At 40.8% G+C, this 20,839-nt stretch overlaps 2 protein-coding genes across 2 annotated transcripts; one reads left to right on the forward strand and one right to left on the reverse strand.

Moving 5' to 3' along the window:
• Positions 1 to 2,551: 2,551 nt before the first annotated feature.
• LOC115594501 (uncharacterized) lies at positions 2,552 to 11,306 on the reverse strand. The gene is made up of 5 exons (XM_030438606.1): positions 11,195 to 11,306; positions 8,785 to 9,268; positions 7,412 to 7,614; positions 6,692 to 6,806; positions 2,552 to 3,425 (listed from the first exon to the last, which is right to left on the reverse strand). Exons 2-5 carry the CDS (start codon positions 9,244 to 9,246, stop codon positions 3,252 to 3,254), a joined length of 954 nt encoding a protein of 317 aa, XP_030294466.1. The 5' UTR covers positions 9,247 to 9,268; positions 11,195 to 11,306; the 3' UTR covers positions 2,552 to 3,251.
• Positions 11,307 to 15,471: 4,165 nt separating this feature from the next.
• On the forward strand, positions 15,472 to 20,594 carry LOC115593669 (hepatitis A virus cellular receptor 1 homolog). The gene is made up of 8 exons (XM_030437259.1): positions 15,472 to 15,556; positions 16,147 to 16,325; positions 16,846 to 17,008; positions 17,362 to 17,445; positions 17,580 to 17,659; positions 18,427 to 18,538; positions 19,417 to 19,450; positions 19,607 to 20,594. Exons 1-8 carry the CDS (start codon positions 15,487 to 15,489, stop codon positions 19,689 to 19,691), a joined length of 807 nt encoding a protein of 268 aa, XP_030293119.1. The 5' UTR covers positions 15,472 to 15,486; the 3' UTR covers positions 19,692 to 20,594.
• The last annotated feature ends 245 nt before the right edge of the window (positions 20,595 to 20,839 follow it).

Consider the following 20,839-nt stretch of genomic DNA (forward strand, 5'->3'; position numbering starts at 1 on the left):
ATGTATAAAAAATAAACTAAGACAATTCAAAAAACTCAACAGATTATACTACACACCGTCAAAACTATTTACAATGGGCTTACAAGAAGACGGTTAATGTCTAAAATGTGGCAATACTGATGGAACTTTGTTTCATTTACTTTGGGATTGCCATAAAATAAAAGAAATTTGGTTTGGTATAACAAAACACGCTATGAACCACATTAATATAACTATTCCACTAACACCAGAGTCATGTATATTATGAGATCTACATAATTTTCTTTAAAACTTAAGTTCCACCAAAGGACAAGAAAGTGTTCCTCTCTTTATGCATGATCACAAAAAAGGTGATCATCAATAACTGGATCTGTACAAAAACTCCATCTGAGAGGGAGTGGGTCACTGAGGCAATGGAGGCAGTGAGTCTAGAGAAAGTAGCCTTTAGTTTGGAAAATAATGATGCGGGTTATCTTGAAATTTGGGCTCCAATGGAAAATTATTTGATGTCGTTGTGATGTACATCTTTTTGTTCTCTTAATATTTCTTTTGAATTTGTTTATGAAGATTGTAGTTATAGTGTCTGAGTCCATTTTTTTATTTTTTTTTTATTGGAAGGGACTGGAAGTGTGCTATTTGTTTGTCTGTTTGTGTCTTGTTTGTTTTTTTTTCTTTTTTTTCCCCCTTTTTTTCTCCTTTTTTATTTATTTTTATTATTTTACTTTTTTTTCCTTTATACTATTATCATTATTGGAATATGTTTGTAAAAAAATAATTCCCAACATTCGGCGGGCAATTATTATGCTAATGCTAAGCATATTTGACCGTCGATAAGGAAAGTGGCCTCTTGCCTCTGATTCACGTATTTCGTATCACTCGGCGCTCTTGAATCTTTGCTCCGCAAGTAGTCCGGTCACTTATCACCCCAGCGTCTTCGGTAGTCTACTTCGCATCGGAAAGAACTACTCCTAGGCCACTTGTATGGATGAGTTTCACATTAACTTTAATATTTTTGGTAAACACAGTGATTTCAACTCTCGGCAAAAGGCTGAGTTGTCGTCAAAGGTCAAGAAAAGAAAAGAGAGGAAGCAGCGAAGGGGGAGAAGAGAAACAGCGTTGGTTTGGCGAACTATATTTCTCTGCTGAAAAACACAATGAACTGTGACAAATAAATTGTAAAAAGACACACTGTGTCAAGTTTTTTTTTAGTGTTGGCAAGTAACTGTGTAATAGGTGGGATAACGTATAGAACGGCGGTCATTATGAGGGAAATAAGTCCCTTCAGGACGGATCAGACCCCGACGCGACCGGTTCATTCTGTCGGGACTTATTTGAAAATGGAGCTTTTCTAATGAGCTCTAAGATATGTTTATTAAAATGTTCAATGTGTAAATCCTCACATTAAAACATTTCAGCCAACTGTCACGTCACAACAACATGTATAGTCAACAAGTGAATGTTTGACTTTTTAATTGAATTTAACAAACATTCATAATGTTTCCACAAATAAGGACCCAAACAGAAGAAACACATGCAGGAAGGTGAGGAACAAAAAGCTTTACCTTTATTAAATAAAGCCATAAAACAAGCACACAGACTCCAAAGTCCAAAAACAGAAGCAACAAAAGGCCGATAACAAAACACGAGAAAAGAAAAAGCAATCCTCCCTGTCTGAAGGTGTTATGCTAATTACTCTCATGCAATCTGTCCTGTTGGGATGTTAATGAGGTGACTTCAGCACCTCTGGAGTAGTGACCTGTAGTGACCTCAGAACTGAAATAGCATGTAAGATATTTATGGCTAAAAGACAAACTAACCACAACTACAGCAAACTACAAACCACAACTGAATATATTTGGTGAGTAATGAGTTCTGGATTAATTATTATAATCATTGTCATTATTATTTTTACTGGTCATATTTAGACTATAGTTGTTTTACAGCTGTTAGTATTTCTCATATTTATATTTTAAACAATTTCCCCTCTGGGATTAATAAAGTATTCTGATTCTGATGGTTTCATTATTGTAGTTGTTGTTATTGTTGTAGCTTTTGTTCATCTTCATACTGACAGATGACAGACACTTAATTTAGCAGCTCAGCTCTCTGCAGTGGTGACGAGTCGTCAGGCCACAGTTTCCTCACTAACACATCAGCTTGTGGGAAGTCCTGAAATTCCCAAAGCTTTGCAATTGTAGGATATGCTCCGCGACAGTACTTGAGATTCTGTCTCAGTCGGGCAGAATCAAAGTTCAGCACCTAAAACAGAAACAGATGGAAGCATCTGTGTGGAGCGTGTTGTTAGTCGTGCATTGTGTGTGGAGCTGGTTGTAAGAGTGTGTCGATCATATCAGAGAGCGCTACTGCCTGATTGATCGAGGAGATAAAAGTTTTACTATTTGAGCTTCAGCAGAGTGAATCTTCCAGTGAGGACACAGAAGTTATGAGCTGGTGAATATTTCTGAAAATCTGAGCATTTCTATGAGAAACAAGTGTTTATGACATTTTGATAATGTTACAGTGGGGTTTTTCTCTAGACCCAATGAAGAGACTGTGGCAGGTAGTCAGAGTGTGAAGGAGTTTATTTTTGCAACAGGGTACTTTAGAAGGAGTAGTGGATGAGGAGGCCAAGAGAGAAAAGATCGGTGAGGAGTGCACAGACTTTACTAAATGTATCACAAAGGTCATGATAATCAGATTGGACTGAGGTGAGGTCACTCGGTGCTGGAGTGGCAGAAGTCAACTGATTACAGGAGGGGGCAGCAGAGTAAAGGCAATGAGAGCGACAGTACACACTCCAACTCACTGTTCTAGAAGTTGACCAGTTGCCACAGTAGAACCGTGACAGCTAATTCACCAATCAAGTGTCTGGGTGTTCCAGTAGTGAATCAAAATCCCCCCCAGAAAAGTTGTCTTCTCTTAATCCAAAGATGTCCAGTTGATCCACTTCAGTCGCAGCTTTAGCCCAGTAATTCATGAATAGATGGTGAAACACAGTCAGAATGAAATCACAGCTTTTATCTGCCCCAAAACTCCACAAAGTGCCATTCAACTGCAACACAGAGTTACCACAGAGTATGGCTGCCATACTCTAAAATATTGATTGACACCTGATTTGACCAGTCAGGAGCTTCTGTGCCTCACCTGTGACCTGCATCAGACAACGAGTGACCGGCATATATCAAAATCTCGAAAATCCTGTGACGATCAGGTAAAATCCTGATTCTCAAAACAAATTCTTATCCTTTCTTAAAACACCAGCATTTTGTTTTTTAATTTAGCGGCTCAGCTCTCTCCAGTGGTGACGAGTCGTCAGGCCACAGTTTCCTCACTATCTTTTCAGCTTGTGGGAAGTCCTCAAATTCCCAGGGCTTTGCAACTGTAGGATATGCGTCACTGCAGTACTTGAGGTTCTGTCTCAGTCGGGCAGAATCAAAGTTCAGCACCTAAAACAGAAACAGAGAAGGAGATGACGAGCAGAACAGCTGCAGGTTCGGGTCAGGGAGAGTATGCAGGACTAGATTGTTAACAGCCATGCTAAATGCTATCTCAGATTATCACTGTTAGATAACAGTGTAATACAGAGTCTTGAAACCACAATGTTACAGTAGAGTTCAGGACAATAAATCTGTTCATATTCTAACATTAATACATTTCCACATCTGCACTACAGCAACATTTATCCTCCATCATTTCAACAAGATGACAGTTAATGACTACATTTCCCATGAGCCTCTGAAAACATGCCTGTGGCATATTGTTGAGCGCAGCCACGCGTCACTTTGCTGTCTCCAGAGCGACCACACCGCCCCCTGGCTGAAAACCAGTAGCGGCATGCAGCGCCGCCCCTCCCTACACGCAGAACACGCACTGTGCGTAGGGCCCCAGGATCCATGAGGGGCCCCATTTTGCGCAAGGACGCATTCTCTGCAAATGCGCAAAGGATGTGCATCGCTGCCGTGAGGCGCGCGTAGAGCACCGAGTTAGCCCGAGGCAGGAGGCAAGAGACGAGTAATCTGACACCGCACGCGTTGCTGCAATGATTGACAGCAGCAGCATCTGACCAATCAGCAGTCAGATGAGACGACAGGCAGTTGGATGCAGGTGGAGAGATGGCCTTCAGATGGCAATATGAATCAGGAGCAAGCAGAAGAAAGAAAAAGAGGAGGCTCATGCTTCACTTAAGGGTGGGTATGTTGTTGAAATAAAAAAACTTTGAAAAACTTTGTTGCATAAACACCCCAGCTGCTAATCATGAGACAGAAGAGAGGATAATTCTGTCCAGATGTGGATTGGAGATTAAATTTTCCAGCAGCCCTGATTATCATTTATTGAATGTCTTGTTAACTGCATATACCTTCACCTCTGTTGAAAAAGGAGTGCTTAGTGACCAGTTGGTGGTCGTATGTTGGCTCAGATCTATAGCCTATCAGTCTATGCTATCAATAGAAGTTTTGGGCGATTTTTATGGAGGTGTAGGAACACCAACCCTTATGTCTCCATCACGAGGCTCTGCTCCCTTTCCCCGGCCTCTGACCTCGCACCTCTCAACCACGAGACAAGATTAACTTAACAAAGCCTATCTGTTTGACTGAATATTCGCTTCTTCACCCTTCCAAAGAAGATGAACTCCTTCTTCCTCAGGCCAAACCATGTCCAGCACGTATTCTCTTCTCCCTATAGTGTAGGACGGTGTGTTGCTCTAATGCTATAAACAGATCATCGGAGACCTTCTGTTACTAATTAATGACTAAACACAATAGAATCCTCTCTCTCTCTCCACATCAGATGACAAGAAGTGGGGGTAGATGGTGGTTGGGGTAGAGATGACCCAGTCCTTCTCCCTCACAGGCCAAACCGTCTGTGACATTCCAGTCTTTGCTGCATCCCAATCCTATACTCATCCACATTTAAATATGTGCTGAATAACTATTAACTACAATTTCATCTTCTTAACTTTATCAGATTTCCATATAGCCTAAGAAGGCCATACTATAGAGCTTTCCCATGTTATTATCAAGCCCAAATGAAGTCTATTACTTGATGAATTTGGGGTTTGAAAGAAACCAGCCTCCACCTTTGCGATGGGCACAGACTTGCATATCATGATTCTCTTTGTGTGTAATGCTTGTGTTATTTACCAGTTAAATGTCTGATGTTTTCTTAAGATAGAACTACAAGGAATATGTATAAGTCCTTGGTCCTACTGTGTATTGTATGCTTTATTGTTTATGTTTTATACTATTGTTTTATGCCTTAATCATGTTTTAATTCTTTCATTCTTGGATCATAACCATGTTACATCTTTTAATGAAGACAAAAATTCGACTTTTAAGATGGTAAAGTTTTTGGGAAGTTAAAACACGATTTCGAAACATTAAGGCAATATAGTGTATTTGAATTAAAGTGTTGTATGGTCATAAAAACAGAGAAGATGCTCTGCACATCGCTCACTCTCTCCTTTCGGGTCCTGACTTCGGTCATGACTTTGAGTCTTCTCCTCCAGGCTCTCTTGCCCCCCTGTTTCTCCTCCTGACTTCTTCTCTCTTCTCTTCTCTTCTCTTCTTTACTTTTTATTCTTATTTTTATTCTTAAAGTAATCTTTACTTTTATTTTTGCAACAAGCTCTAAGAAAGCGAATTGAATAACTACTTTAAGTGCTCTACTTTTATCCAAGTTTTTAATAGAACAAATTATTTTCTTTTTGATTTTTGATTTGATTTTAATATAACTTTAAAGTATCACCGCCTGATCCAGAAGAAGTTGAATTAGTGAAAGGATCAGAACTTGAGAACCACCTTGAAACTTCAAAGAAAAAGTCTTTTTCAAGACTGTGATCATCTGATGAAGAACGTTGCAGTCCATCGTCTGCCTCAGAAGCCGTGCAAGGAGTCTCCAACAAAAGAGACTTTGTGTGCTCTCAGCCGAGAAATTAACCATTAAGACCAAAACAAATCTTAATAATCTGCTTGTATGATTTCTTGTCATAACAGGGTCAATGCTGAAGTTTGTTACTAAGGGTGACACGGAGCCAGCACCCAGCACGTCACCAGGGCCATCAAACACCATGTCATCTGTAAAAGGCTTGTTCCATTGTTGAAAGAGGCTGTTCATTTGATTTGTTCCTACTAATAAAGGTTGTAAACCTAAATTGCATTTCGTGGTAAAGTCATTTTGTAATTGGGGGGGCCTCAAAATAAAATTCTGCTGAGGGCCAGGCCGCCCCGACGACATGTCTGAATGCATTTCTCATGTCTGACAATAAAAAATCCCTGAAGTTCTGACAATAAAATGCCTGTTTTTGGAATGGAGTTTGGTTCAGCAGTCTGTCCACTCGTCAGAGCTCCAGGAGCAGAGGCTGTTTTAATGTTCATAACACACAAACTGAGCTGACCTGCCTTCTAATAATGAAGCTTGTAAACAGCATAAAGTAACGTTGGAAGTGGAGCTGAACCGACATGTTCTCACCTCCTCTCAGCTCGGAGACAACAGACGCGTTATACAACACAAAACATATGACAATGAATTGTATTTGTATTATCACAGATAACCAGTGAAACAAATCTAATTGATCAAAAAAACTAATAATTCTGTTGAAGCTTATTAAGTTTTTTATACCTTCTTGAATAAAAAAATATTCCCTCCCCATCACTTTTAACTGAAATACTGAGAACCAGACTGAAATAAATAATAAATGAATTATTAAAAGTACCTCTTCGCCCACATGCAGGGTGACAGCAACATGATCCCAAACATAAAACTGTTCGAATGACTCCACCTCCCCTGCTTCCATCTGGTTTTCATCAGGTCTCTTGACCAACTCATACCTGAGAGAAAACAGAGACAAAGAAAAGATCTGAAGCTTTGACTCATGTCAACGATCACTGCTCCGTTACTGCAGCTATGGCAGCTGAAGAGAGCCGACCAGAAATCACATCCTCCAGGTTACACAAGGAAGAGAATTCAGAGTCTCTCAGCTGTAGACCATGTGACTAGTTTAATATGTTTAGAAAATGATGCTAAATATAAAAAAACTCCACCTGATGTCATTGTTTATTCAGTATTTCCGTCCACAGGCCTTCACAGGTGAAACACCTGGATGTAAAACAGCTGAACACTGAACCCAAAGATCTGAGAGACGTCCTGTAACAAGTCAACTTCTTACTGCTTCAGCTGTGTGACTGTATTTCTCAGCTAATCCAAGATCATTTTAAACTTGACTTATTTTAAAAAGTAGAATTTTCTGAACCAATAAAGAATTAGATATTGTAATCTTAAAGGTAACGAGTAACTAAAGCTGACAAACAAATGTAGTGGAGTAAACGGTGCAATGTTTGTGTCAAAAACAAAGTATGAAAGTATAAAGTTGGACAAAATGTTGATACCAAAGTAAAGTACAAGAACTTCAGTACTTAAGAACAGTATTTCTCACCTGTGTGTCCCACACATGGCCTCAGGCCTCCAGATGAAGCGGCCATCTTTGTAGGAGCAGACAGAGTTTGGGTCGTCAGGCAGCAGAGGACGGTCTGAGAACTTCTGATTGGCTGGGCTGTGGACCAGTATAACATACACCACTTCCTGTTTGTACAGGACGGTCTCGTACACCCGCATGACGGGCTGAGCGCCGGAGCAACACTGGAACAATAAAATATGTTTTAGTGGAACTGTCGTTTACTGTCAGCTAATGATTTCAACTCATTTGGGCTTTAACTAGCGCTAAAGTAGTTACTTTAGTAATAGCCTATGGGCCAGTGGTTTGCGGGCCTTAATGTCCCTCTTTAGGGTCGGGTTGATTTGGCTTTGTATATGTCATTATCATGTCACCTTCTGTCCCTCCTTCCTCATGCAGTCTTTTTCTACTGTGGCTGCCCCCACAGTTGCTTATTAAAATAACATTATACAGAAAAATTAAAAAACAACATTAGAGCTATTCACCTACAGCCTAAAAAGACTTTTATTTTACATTTAGCCTACTTCAGGTAACAGCAAATGTCGTTTATTAATGTCAGACTAGCTACTCAACATTACAAGACGATTATCTGCTATATCTGGGAAAATCAACAGGCAACAGGTGTAGGTAGCCTATTTACATTGTTTGTTTTTTGAAAAAACGGTCTGAGTGTTTTTTGTTGTTTCTTCATTGACTTGAAATCACCTGCCCTGTCATAGTGGACAATGATCTGATCACTGCAACAGGCACAAGTGCTGCTACCAGTTCCTCTTTAGGACCCTGGGGAGTGAGAGTCGTGCCTTATGGTGTGTTTAATTTACACTGAAAGTCGGAACTTGGAGCTCGGAACAACGTAACCCTAAAGTGGAGTGCTACCAGCGCTTCCCAGCCTTACAAACGTGCAACAAAACATGTAACTACTGTTTACGTGATTAGCAGATAGCATGAATTCTATGTCGGGCTGGTGAGATTAATCCGACTTCTCGAGTAGGAGATCCGACTTGACAGGGGGTTCTGATTAAAATTCAGATTTGGAGCTTGGAAATTCCGACATTTGTGTACAACTGGAACCCACCATCAGTCGTAGCACACAAACGCCGGGCTCTCAAACATTAATCCTCTGTTTTACCGGCACTGTTTGTCGTCTTATGTAGGGACAGTGGGGGGGACGGATCAGGGTCACTATGAATCTGAGGGGGTCATATCCATCTGCGAGCATGCTGTTAATGTCATGAAAACAGCACAAACACAAAATCAACTCTCCCTCCTTTTACTTTAAAGGAGCACTACGTAGTTTTAGAGAACAAACTCAGAGGTTTCATATTTACAATGTTCTCCTTTAAGTAATCTTCTACCTGCTGGCTGTAGGCCTCCAGCAGCTCCTCCAGGGGGAAGGTGAAGCGGTACGAGCCCAGCCTGGAGAGCTCGGAGAAGGCCGGGGAGGTGGCAAACTTCCCCAGGAAGCTCTGCTGCATCTGGACCTGCTCCTGCGACCGGTCGGGGTAGGTCGTCTCCAGGAGCCTCGTCTCAGCTGATGTGATGTCATCAGGCGTCACAGCCAGACTCCACCACACCAGAGAGCCTCCACGTGGGTTCTTGAAGCCATCGTTCCATCTGATGCCACGTAATCCATATTGCTTTGTGTCGTGTTTCAGATGAGTCACATGAAACTCTGGTCGGGGGTATAATGGGATGTTTTCTTTGAGGAGATATTGGTTCCTCAAACCCCTTGCTTCCTCTTTCAAATCTGTCAGCTTCAAGTGCCGACCTTCCCAGTAACGTTCCTCATATCCTCTGCTGTTTGTCCGTGTCTTCATGGTCCTTTATGTTAAAATAATTCTGCAATAATTTAGAACATGGAGGAAGGAGATCGGAGTCAGCTCAAGGTTCAAACAAGGTTTAAATCTTGTACAAGAGGAGCATTCACAGAGCAACATGCAGGTCTGTTACAAAGTGAAGACTCAATATCTGAAGAGAAAAGCATGGTATATATCCCTTTTTGTGGGTGTGTTTTCACTCAGTTAGTTCCTGATTTATGACCTGCACTTAAAGGAATACTCCACAGAGAAGGAAGTGATAAGCTTCAGTGGTCACTCAATACCAGACATAGGTAATAGAATGGCCTAAAACAAGGTAACAAATTACGGGTCATGTTAAACAGTTTCATTGAACATTCCTATGTAAGACTTCAGTTTACATCTCTCTTTACAAAATTTCCATCACACTTTACTGTTACCTGATTGTCTGCTTGCTTGTTTGTGCTCACAAGAGAAGTGGTCTCTGATCTCAACAGGGAAGTACATTAACTACAACAGTACTGAAGAGGCGTTGCTCTGTGTGAGACACCATGTGAGTACAGAGACGGGGAGAGACAGAACGCCTCTGTACTGCTGTATTTATAACAATAAACTACTGTTATTGACACTGGACCTCATCCTCTTCTGTAATAAGTGCTACATATGAAGACAGCTCTCTGAAGTTTAATTTTCCATAATTATATATTAGGTTCATTTAATCATGGGAAAATATCACATTTAGTCTGAATACTTTTAAAATACTTTTAATCCCACTGTAAATACTTTTACCAGTACCATTTTCAACACAGGACTTGTACTTGTAACAGAGTATTTCTAAAGTGTAGTATTAGTACTTTCACTGCAGTGAAGGATCTAAATACTTCTTCCATTACTGCAGCGTGAAGCTCCAGTGAGGACCAGCAGGCGGCAGCATCGTGACGTGACTGACTTCTGACTGAAGACATGTTCAGTCTGCAGCACAAACTCAGTTAGGAATAATATTGATCGTTTCATCGGTTCATCTTTTATCAATCACACACGACAGTGATGGAAAGCAAAGTTTGAGGTGCCTGTACTGTGTTTCTATTTTATCCAACTTTATACTTTTACTCCTCCACATTTATCTGACAGCTGTGTGACTGTTGCTACGGCGACAAATACATGATTCATAATTTGGGATTAAATGACCAAACTGGAGTAAAATACCGTTAAAGGAACAGTTCAACCAAAAATCTAAAACAAGTCATTATTAAGGAAGTCTGGGGACTTTCTCCACGGGGACAAAGAAGGAGCCTATATTGTTACTGTTTAGTGTCTTTGTAACATGTGACATGTTTAGATCAATAACATGTTTCTTCTTTCATAAATGGAGTGTAAATGGTGAAATCAGTGTAAACAGTGTGTTCAAACAGCTGATCAATGTTGGCAGGTAAGACTTTAGCACTTTAGACACAGAAGCAGACAGGCTGGTACAGACACGCTGCCACAAACTGACACTTTTTACAAGGAGACAAACAACTTCAGCTGAAAGATTTAATGCTGAATTTACAACAAGGACACAATGACTTACAATCTGTCAGAGACAGTTTTCATAATGTTTATAAAGTTTCTCCTAACTCAACAACTCTTAAAATTGCATGTTTTGTTAATGGAGTCTGGTGATTATGTGGTAACTGGTTCAAGCCAAAGAGTGATCCTGTAGACACGTGACCCACTCGCTCTTCTTTCCTGAGCCACTTACACACCAGCCTCCAGTTGATTGGTGCTCCATGTAGCCAATGACAGTAACAAATAGTTTACTACCACTTTTAAAAGCCTAAACTTGGAAATGATGCACGTTTGCATAGTTATACTCTTTGAAAAGGCTGTTTTTCTTCTTTAGCACTGGTTTTATGACTTTTTCATGTACACAAAGTTGGTATGAATAAGGAAATAACGACTATAATGAGTTTTGGGGAAAATACTTCACCTCTCAGAAGAGCCCAAAATCATGTCTGTGCTCCGATGATTCAACAACAGCTTTAGACACAGAAGCAGACAGGCTGGTACAGTTAGAATGTGTCACAGCTGTTTCACAAAGATTGTGTGGTTTCCGGGCTTCTCTCCTTTAGGCGTCGGCGTGTAGTTTGATCATAAAAGGAGTCTGCGGAGTCAAGGCGGATGGAATGAAGAAGCAATCTTAATTGAAACAAAATCTAGCGCCTTGAGTCCTGATCAGAAGCGGCCGCGTTCTGATAGTATCAAATCTGTGGACAAAACTATGCCAAAAAATGCTCTGCCCTCTGCTCCCTCAAAACCTCAGCCTGTTGCTCTTAGGAGGTTTTTCCAAGTGCCTCCCCCCGTCTCTACTCATAGGGGCCTTCTTAAAGTTCCTTTGGGCTGTACCTGCCTTATCCTAATTGGTCATTGCGGTGGGTTGAGGGTCCATCTATCCAATCGACATGAAAAGGAGGTGGTCTATCTCCTGCTCATCTCCCATAAAAGGCTAAATCTGTTACTGTTCCTTCTTGGGTCTTGTACTCCAAAATTACCTAAATGATCCCTTTATCCTTTTCTGGAGATGTACACATTTAGATATTTTCCTCCACCTGACATAGGAGTCAGGCTCTGTTTTAGTCCCTATTGTGGCCTTGTCTCCTGCTAACCTTTGACCCACACACAGCTGAATGCTGCCTCCAAGGTCCCTTGGAGCTGTGAGCCCCGCATTGTCTACATTCCTTAACTTACACAAGGAAGAACAGGTTAAATTTAAACTGAGTTGAATCAAGGGCCAGAATGTGTTGCAGTCCAGACACCTCAATTGTTAAGTTTCTCCTCATGAAACAAGTCTTAAGATTGTGTGTTTTGTTAATGGAGTCTGGTGATGTTGCGTATACAGTCCAGTGGAGCAGAACACCGAGCTGACGCCTGTTGATGTGAGTCAAACATTAAACTGGTGTTTCTGCTCTGAGTCGTCTTTTCTCTGACGTGATCAAACACATGTCACATTTTTATAGTGTCCTCCTGCAGCTTCTCTCCCTGAAGGTTTGATAACTGTACAACCTTCAATATTTGTCCTCTGGATCAATATTGGTTTCAGTTTTTATGCACATCAGCGTGAAAACAGCTGAGATGTTTAAGTGATGACACATTTATCCACATTAAGCCTTGTTCCAGGTTGAATAAGCTTCATCCAGCTGCTCTTAATATCTGAATTGAATTTACTTTGCTCACCACAGAATTTTGTCTTAAAAATATAAAGCTTGTTAACTTTGTTTAGTTTCTTCTTCATGATCACCACGAGTCATTGTGCCTCCCATGTGGGAACGTTATCTCACGACGTCTTCAACATGTTTTAGTTAAATATTCTGTTTTTTTAATTTTAATTAAAAGCCTCTTATTTTGTCAGTTTGGGGAGAAAAAAAGATGATGTGAAGAAAAGAAAGAAATATTTGATGTGAATAATGAGTCCTTTGTGTTTCTGCGACGTCGCCACACAGCCAACGTCAGTGTGTGTGTGTGTGTGTGTGTGTGTGTGTGTGTGTTACAGACAGCCTTTGTTTGCAGTATTTCCTTCCATCAGAGTAAAAACACTGCGTTCCTCCTCGTCTCTGTTAATGGAAATAAAACAGAATAACTTTAATCGGGGGACAGAAATGCTTCATTTTAAGTCCTGCAATTTTTTCAATTTCAGATTAAAGTGCAATTATCCTGCAGTCAGTTTAACAACTTTATTTCAGTTCACCATTTCAAGTGTTTATGGACTCATTTGTGATTAATTTAATTAGCCTGTAAACAAAACATTTCATTCTCCGGCCAAATATGCTGATAAGATTTATGATGGATTATATACAAATTCACCATCTAATTGTTTTTTCAAGGTGTGACCTCATTTAAAAAACAAACTAAAACCTGTTGTTGCACTGAAGACAGTTTTATTTTGAATTCTATCACCTTGTTTGAAAAAAGCTGCACAGACGAAGTTCTGTAGCTTCAAACAGGAAGACAGAAAACAGTTTACTGCACGGAAAAATACCTCAGAAAATACTTAAAAACAAGTTAATTTGCATTTGTAACCAGCTGTAATATTTGGTGTTAGATTTGGTCACTTCTAAAAACATAATGACTATTCAGTGAACGAGTTAAGCTGCCGTCCAGCTAGTTCACAAAAATACAGAAACACAGACAATTAACTGACACATTTGTTAAGGGAGTCTGGGGACTTTCTCCACGGGGACAAAGAAGTAGCCTATATTGTTACTGTTTAGTGTCTTTGTAACATGTGACATGTTTAGATCAATAACATGTTTCTTCTTTCATAAATGGAGTGTAAATGGTGAAATCAGTGTAAACAGTGTGTTCAAACAGCTGATCAATGTTGGCAGGTAAGACTTTAGCACTTTAGACACAGAAGCAGACAGGCTGGTACAGACATGCTGCCACAAACTGACACTTTTTACAAGGAGACAAACAACTTCAGCTGAAAGATTTAATGCTGAATTTACAACAAGGACACAATGAGTTACAATCTGTCACACACACAGTTTCACAATGTTATAAAGTTTGTTATAACTCAACAACTCTTAAAATCACATGATTTGTTAATGGAGTCTGGTGATGTTGTGGTTAATGGTTCAGGCCAAAGAGTGATCCTGTAGACACGTGACCCACTCGCTCTTCTTTCCTGAGCCACTTACACACCAGCCTCCGGATGATTGGTGCTCCATGTAGCCGATGACAGTAACATATAGTTTACTACCGCTTTTAAAAGCCTAAACTTGGAAATAATGCACATTTATGTAGTTATGTGCTCTTTGAAAAGGCTGTTTTTCCAATTTAGCACTTGTTTTTTGACTTTTTCATGTACACAAAGTTAGTGTGAATAAGGGAATAATGACTATAATGAGTTTTGGGGAAAATACTTCACCTCTCAGAAGAGCCCAAAATCATGTCTGTGCTCCGATGATTCAACAACAGCTTTAGACACAGAAGCAGACAGGCTGGTACAGTTAGAATGTGTCACAGCTGTTTCACAAAGATTGTTAAGTTTCTCCTCATGAAACAACTCTTAAAATTGTGCATTTTGTTAATGGAGTCTGGTGATGTTGCGTATACAAACAGATCAATGGAGAAATAAGTTGAAAGAGTTCAGAAACATTGGCTGCTGACATTGGCCGGTTAGCAGTAAATGTTAGCATGCTAACATTGCTAATTAGCACTAGACAGGCTGAGGCTGATGTGAATGTCATCAGATCTGCATGAACCAAAGTTTTGGACCTGATGATGAGAAGTCAGAGTTCCTCCTGATGGGTAAATACTTCAGTGTGGAGCCTGAAACTGGACTGACGCCTGTCGATGTGAGCCAAACATTAAACTGTACTTGATGTGATCACAAACACGTCACGTTTTTATAATTTCCTCCTGCAGCTTCTCTCCCTGAAGGTTTGATAACTGTTCAACCTTCAATATTTGTCCTCTGGATCAATATTGGTTTCAGTTTTTATGCACATCAGTGTGAAAACAGCTGAGATGTTTAAGTGATGACACATTTATCCACATTAAGCCTTGTTCCAGGTTGAATAAGCTTCATCCAGCTGCTCTTAATATCTGTATATTAATCCATGTAGCCAATGACAGTAACATATAGTTTACTACTGCTTTTAAAAGCCTAAACTTGGAAATGATGCACGTTTATGTAGTTATGTGCTCTTTGAAAAGGCTGTTTTTCCACTTCAGCACTTGTTTTTTGACCTTTTCATGTACACAAAGTTATTGTGAATAAGGAAATAATGACTATAATGAGTTTTGGGGAAAAATAATTCAGCTTATAACCTCTCAAATATCATGTCTGCACTCCAGATGATTCAACAACAACACTGGATTTACTTTGGGCTCGATGAGATGAGGTTAAAGACCAAAAACTCTCCATGAGCATATTTTGTTCAATTGGTTTGAATTTAAAATGGAGTTTGTCAAAATGTAAATCCCTCTGAACTGTACAAGTGCCTCAAAGTAAAGTACTGTGATGTACTTAGTTACTCTCCACCGCTGCACTCAGAGTCAGAGACAGAGAATCATTGACGACTTCATCATGGAGACGTCACACACACACACACACACACACACAGAAACAGTAACACACTGTGTCTCTGCAGCCCCGACATCACAGCTCCTCCGTCACAGCCTCACTCTGTTCATCAAAGTGGACAATGAACACACACACACACACACAAACACACACACACACACACACACACACACACTCAGAGTAACAGTCACAGGATGGCCGCCGTCTCGCCTCGCCGCCGTCGAACGCCTCAGACCTTCATCATCGTCCTCTTCGTCCTGTCAGGTGAGACACAAATAGCTGACATCACAGCACATCTATCGAGGAGGAAGTAATCGGATACTTTACTCCAGTAAAAGTACTAATACCACTCTGTAATAATACTCTGTTGCAAGTAAAATGAGGAGGAAGTATTCAGCAACTGTAAGTTTGGTGAAAGTTTGTTTTTCTAATCAGGAAAATTAAAGCATTTAAAGAGAAATGTCTCCTGTAAGTGTAATCAGATTACTATTGTGGAGCTCTTTCTGTGTTGGACTGCTCGTTAGTTTTCATTATGGATTCATCTGCTGATTATTGTCAACATTAATCTATCATTTGGTTTGTATATTAACCTGAAAACAGTAAGAAAGGTGGTGACAGAGCCGAGTGACGCTTCATGATGTTTGTTGTTGTGAATCATAGAAAAGAAAGCAGAAGATTCTCACTGATGGGTCTTTAATGATTATTTATATGGTTGAGAAATAATTGCTGCAATAAATCAGTGGATCGTTTAATTTATGACAAAACATCACCTGGATGGATGTCGGACTGAAGCACAGCTGTGTCAGGTGTGTCAGGTGTGTGTCAGGTGTGTCAGGTGTGTCTCTGTGCTGCAGGTGGACACTTTCCTTCTGTTTCCTGTTTCAAAGTGCTGGAGGGGGGCGTGGCCTCGCTGTCCTGTCAGTACTCTGTGAAGCGTTTCGGGCTGAGCCGGGTCTGCTGGGGCCGCGGCTGCGGGACCTTCTGGTGCAGCAACATCCTGGTGCAGACGGATGAGAATGGCGTCATCTCCAAGGTCATGAAATCTTAAATATGTTGGTCTGATTGGACAATATGACGCACAGCTGGACAAAACGAGAAGCTCACCATGTACATTTCTGCAAACAACAAATATGTTGAAACTTTGAAACACTCTTTGAAAACCACCTGTTGGAGTCATAAAACATCATGTTTTGGTTGCAGCAAACACTGCAGGAAAGTGTCCCAGCACCTTGCCTTGAATATCAGCGGTTTCATGCTTGCAAATGTTTAAAACACCATCTCACACAGCGGTCTCTCACTTGAAAGTTGTCTTGCCGAGCTGTCGAGCATTAAAAAGATCTGCTTTTTTTGCCAATAAGACGCCTGGGAAGTGTTAGGACCTCTCGTCAAAATATTTCCACTAAGTCTTCTATAAACTCTTCAGTGGTTTCACGCTCACAAATGTTCTCATCCAGCTGTAATGCCGACATGAAAGTCAGCTCATATATACACGCACTCTGATTCAGCCTTAGGATCAAAGTGGTAGTGATTGAACCCTGACCCTGGTGCTGCAGGTGGAGGACCGGTACCGGCTGACCGGGGACGTCCTGGACGGACAGATGGACCTGGACATCCTGAATGTGCGGAGGACGGACAGCGGGCCGTACTGCTGCAGGGTGGACATCGACGGCATCTTCAACGACAAGAAAGTGATCATGAACCTGAGGGTTGTCAAAGGTGAGCGACTCTTTAACAGAACGTGCACAATTAAAGGACACGTTCACATAAAATAAATTAAATGTGGAATATTTGCACAGAATGTGGATTTTGTCGCCCCGCTCTTACACTGAGAGTTTATTTAGGACGTGTAAACAGCAGGAACGATCACAGCAATCTTTAATGTTCATGTGTGTGAACTTTAATCTGTTGAATCACAGTTAAGGAATTGTTTGTTAATTCCATGATTAAATATTTCATGATTTAACCCGTCCTCACGATGTTATCACGCTCAGTACAATAAGATGTGTCATTTGACGGTATCAGCACCGACACTCCTGCTGATCCTGTTTCATCGGGTTTGTTCTCCGCAGCTCCGGTCACCAGTTCTCCTCCAACAACAACAACAACCATGGCAGCAACAACCAATCGAGTGACGGAGCCGTCGACCTCCACAGGTGAGACAGGTCACACTGAAGCAGCTTGGGTCCAGCTCTCTCTGGGTAGTACTGGATCATGGTGCTGGTAACACTGGGTGTCCTGGTCCAGAGTGTGATCACGTGACAGTTCTGTCTGTTCTGCCTCCATGTAGTAAACTGGAAATCCCTGCTGTCGTCTCAGCTGGATCTTCTGAGGAGGAACTCCACCCTGCAGCGCTCTGACACCGTCACTGTGAGTCACCATGACCACTACCACCACCACCACCACCATCCCATAATGTCAGATTATGGACAGAATCGTGGCTGTTTTTGGGCCCAAAGAGCACGTGAGAGACGTCTGGCGATGTTCAGCGCCCGGCTAACTTGAATGGGAATAAAATGATCTAATCTTGCGGCAGTTCTTGACTTTTCAAATGTTATCGGATCGAATGGCTCAAATTCTGACGGTGAAACAAAACATTTCGAGGGGTAAGCTCATGGTGAAAAGTCTTTTTGGGCTCCGGCACATCATTTGAAGTTGTAATTACACAAACAAACTGTGTTCAAAGCCCGGTGCTTGTCTGTCACCCCCAGTGTTGCAACTCTCTCTGAATTTTGTAGTTTTTTAGGGCTGAAATTCTACCTGAGGCCCAGTTTACAATAAAACTATGAAGCTGCAGCCAGCAGCTGGTTATTCCTGAAGCTAGCTTAGCTCTGGTTAGCCACTGACGCTCTCAGTTAGCACATTGTAAGATCAGTATCTACTGCGACGTCGCACTCTAGTTCAAACTTTTTGCACAGCTGGACAAATCTGGACGTCTTCACCAGCTTTAAGATCGGTCACAGTCTGTTATGTTTATATTCACACTATATTTTTATAGTTTTGTCCTTTAAGTACTTTTAGTTTTGTAAGCTCCTTGTATTTATAAACTTACTTGGCAATAAAAGCGATTCTGGTTCTGATTTAAAGCGGCGTGTTGTGAAGGATAATAACTTTCTCTCTCTCTGTCTCTGCGTCAGGTGGAGGACTCTCTCCCGTCTCTCTCCCTTCAGATCAACGTTCCCGTCCTCTCGCTCTCCCTCAGCGTGTTGTTGATGTTGGCGGCAGTTTTTCTATTTCTGGCGTTTAAACGTACGTTTTCTCTTTTCATCCCATGTAGAACGTCTCCCAGCAGCTTGCTCACATCATAGAGAGACAATATGAACCACAATCACTGTTCATGCTGTCGTTTGCTCCACAGTGAAGTTTGCAAACAGCTTGATGTGTTTATGAGAAATCATTGTTTTTATTTTCAGACCAGTTTTTCTTATTTCTCGTATTCAGACCAGTTGAAAGGAAACATCCAAAATACACATTTAGATGTTTAATCTTAGTTAAATTTTCTGTTCGTGCATATTTCATTTGCATAATTCAACATAAAAAGTGAAATATACATATATATATGTATATATAATATATAGAAATAATTGTCTAGGGGAGTTTTTTGGTGATGGAAATGTATAGTTTTGACCCTGTTCACCAAAGTTCTGACTGATGTTCTCTGAGCCAGAACTCTCCGCTCCATCAGCACCGACACACCAAACCTTCCACTTCTGTTCCTGTTTATGTTCTGAAGGTTTTGTTTACAGAAGGCTTTGTTTATACATCATTCACAGCCCGAGTTATTGAACATTTCTCTCCTAAAAACACTATTTTCTGATTTACCCAGCGATCAAAAAAGATCTCCAAAGTTCAGGTCTGACTTTACTTTTTTTTTAAAAGCCAGGAAACCAGAGAACTGTCAAGTAAAGTAAGACCATTACATTTAAGTTGCACGAGTCACTTTTCAGATTTCAGTGTCTGTAATGCCTCATTTGCATATTTTAAAGTAAAATATCAAAAAACTGGAGATACAACATATAACTGTATTAAAGCAGGTTTAAACCCTAATCACCTTCAGTATCTCCTCCCGACTAAACAAGTCTGCAGATTTAACGTTTCATATTCAAATCTTATTTATTTTCCTGCAGGTGGAATATACAGAAGAGCCTTAAAGACCGGCTGGTGAGTTCAACACAGGTCGCTGTGTCTTTCACTTGTGCGCGATGTTGGTATTTGAGAAACAGATTTGTTATCCTGCCGTCAGTTAAGACGAGAACTGACCTCCTGTGTCGACCTGCTGTTTGCTCAGCGTCTGTTAACTCTTCCTCTCTCTTGCAGTTTCTCCACTGAAGAACATCCTCACATCATCTACGAGATCCGGATGAGAAGACCGGTCCAGGAGAACATCTACACTCTGGACTAGAGAGCCTCGTTCACACCTGGACCACACAGAACACATTAAACCTTACAACATTTCATATATTATCATGCACACACACTTTTATCATACAGCTACACGTGTCTGACTGAGCAGGTGCTGGTTTGCTGTACATTTTATTCAGTGTGCGAAATATGAATAAGACAGTCAGGGGGTCCTGAATAAACCAGCTGTTTGAGGCTAGAAGCGTGGCAGGGTCCGCCACTTATACACAAAGTAAAACAGTAAAAGCTGTGTTGTCCTTTAAGCTCCGTTTGTTTGTTCAGTCATGAAAACAAAGACAGTTTGTTTATTTAGTTTGTTTAGGCAGGAAAAAAATCAGCCAAAGAGGATTTTTCTTTGCTCATTAACATTTCTGCCGCAAAACTACTACTGCTCCTTTAAACTACAGACTGCTGCTTTAAACTACAGACTGCTCCTTTAAACTACAGACTGCTCCTTTAATGCAGGATCTCATCTTGGCCCAGTTCAATGCCTGTTTGCCGTGACGGTCTCCAGGGAAACATCCAACAGCAGGACTGAACTTATAACTGTGTGCTTTTATGAAAGATTCACAGTTTAAACACCAGCTGATCTCAAAAACCTCATTCTTTATTATTTTATCACCTTGTTTCCAGATTCAGTTTAATCGAGGACACGAGACATAAAAAATAATATTCAGGACACCCTGAAGCTCTGCTGTATTTCAAACACCGACTTAATTTGAGCTGCAGCTGTGTGTGTGTGTGTGTGTGTGTGTGTGTGTGTGTCTGTGTGTGTGTGTGTGTGTGTGTGTGTGTGTGCAGCGATGCTTTCAGGACTCTGCTGCTGTACTTTGTCTTTTTTCATTGTGTTTCCAGTTGTTGTAACTTTTTTAAAACAAGCTGAATAAAAACCAATCAAAATCCAGAAAGCTGTGTCTGAAACATGTTCTTCATAACACATGAAACAAGAGGCCACATATCATTTCAGCATTATTTGAATACGTTCGCTGGTTGTGGAGTGATTCATTTAATGGTTTTACATTTATTTCTGTGCATTTGATGAAAATAGTCTGTAACATCATCAGATTGATGTTCAGAAACAGATGGGCCCCGAGACCTGAGTCCACCAAAAATGAAATGTCTCTTTGTGCAGCCTCGTTAGCATAATCC

Source organism: Sparus aurata, chromosome 13 (assembly GCF_900880675.1).
Source record: "Sparus aurata chromosome 13, fSpaAur1.1, whole genome shotgun sequence".
NCBI classification, from domain to species: Eukaryota; Metazoa; Chordata; class Actinopteri; order Spariformes; family Sparidae; genus Sparus; species Sparus aurata.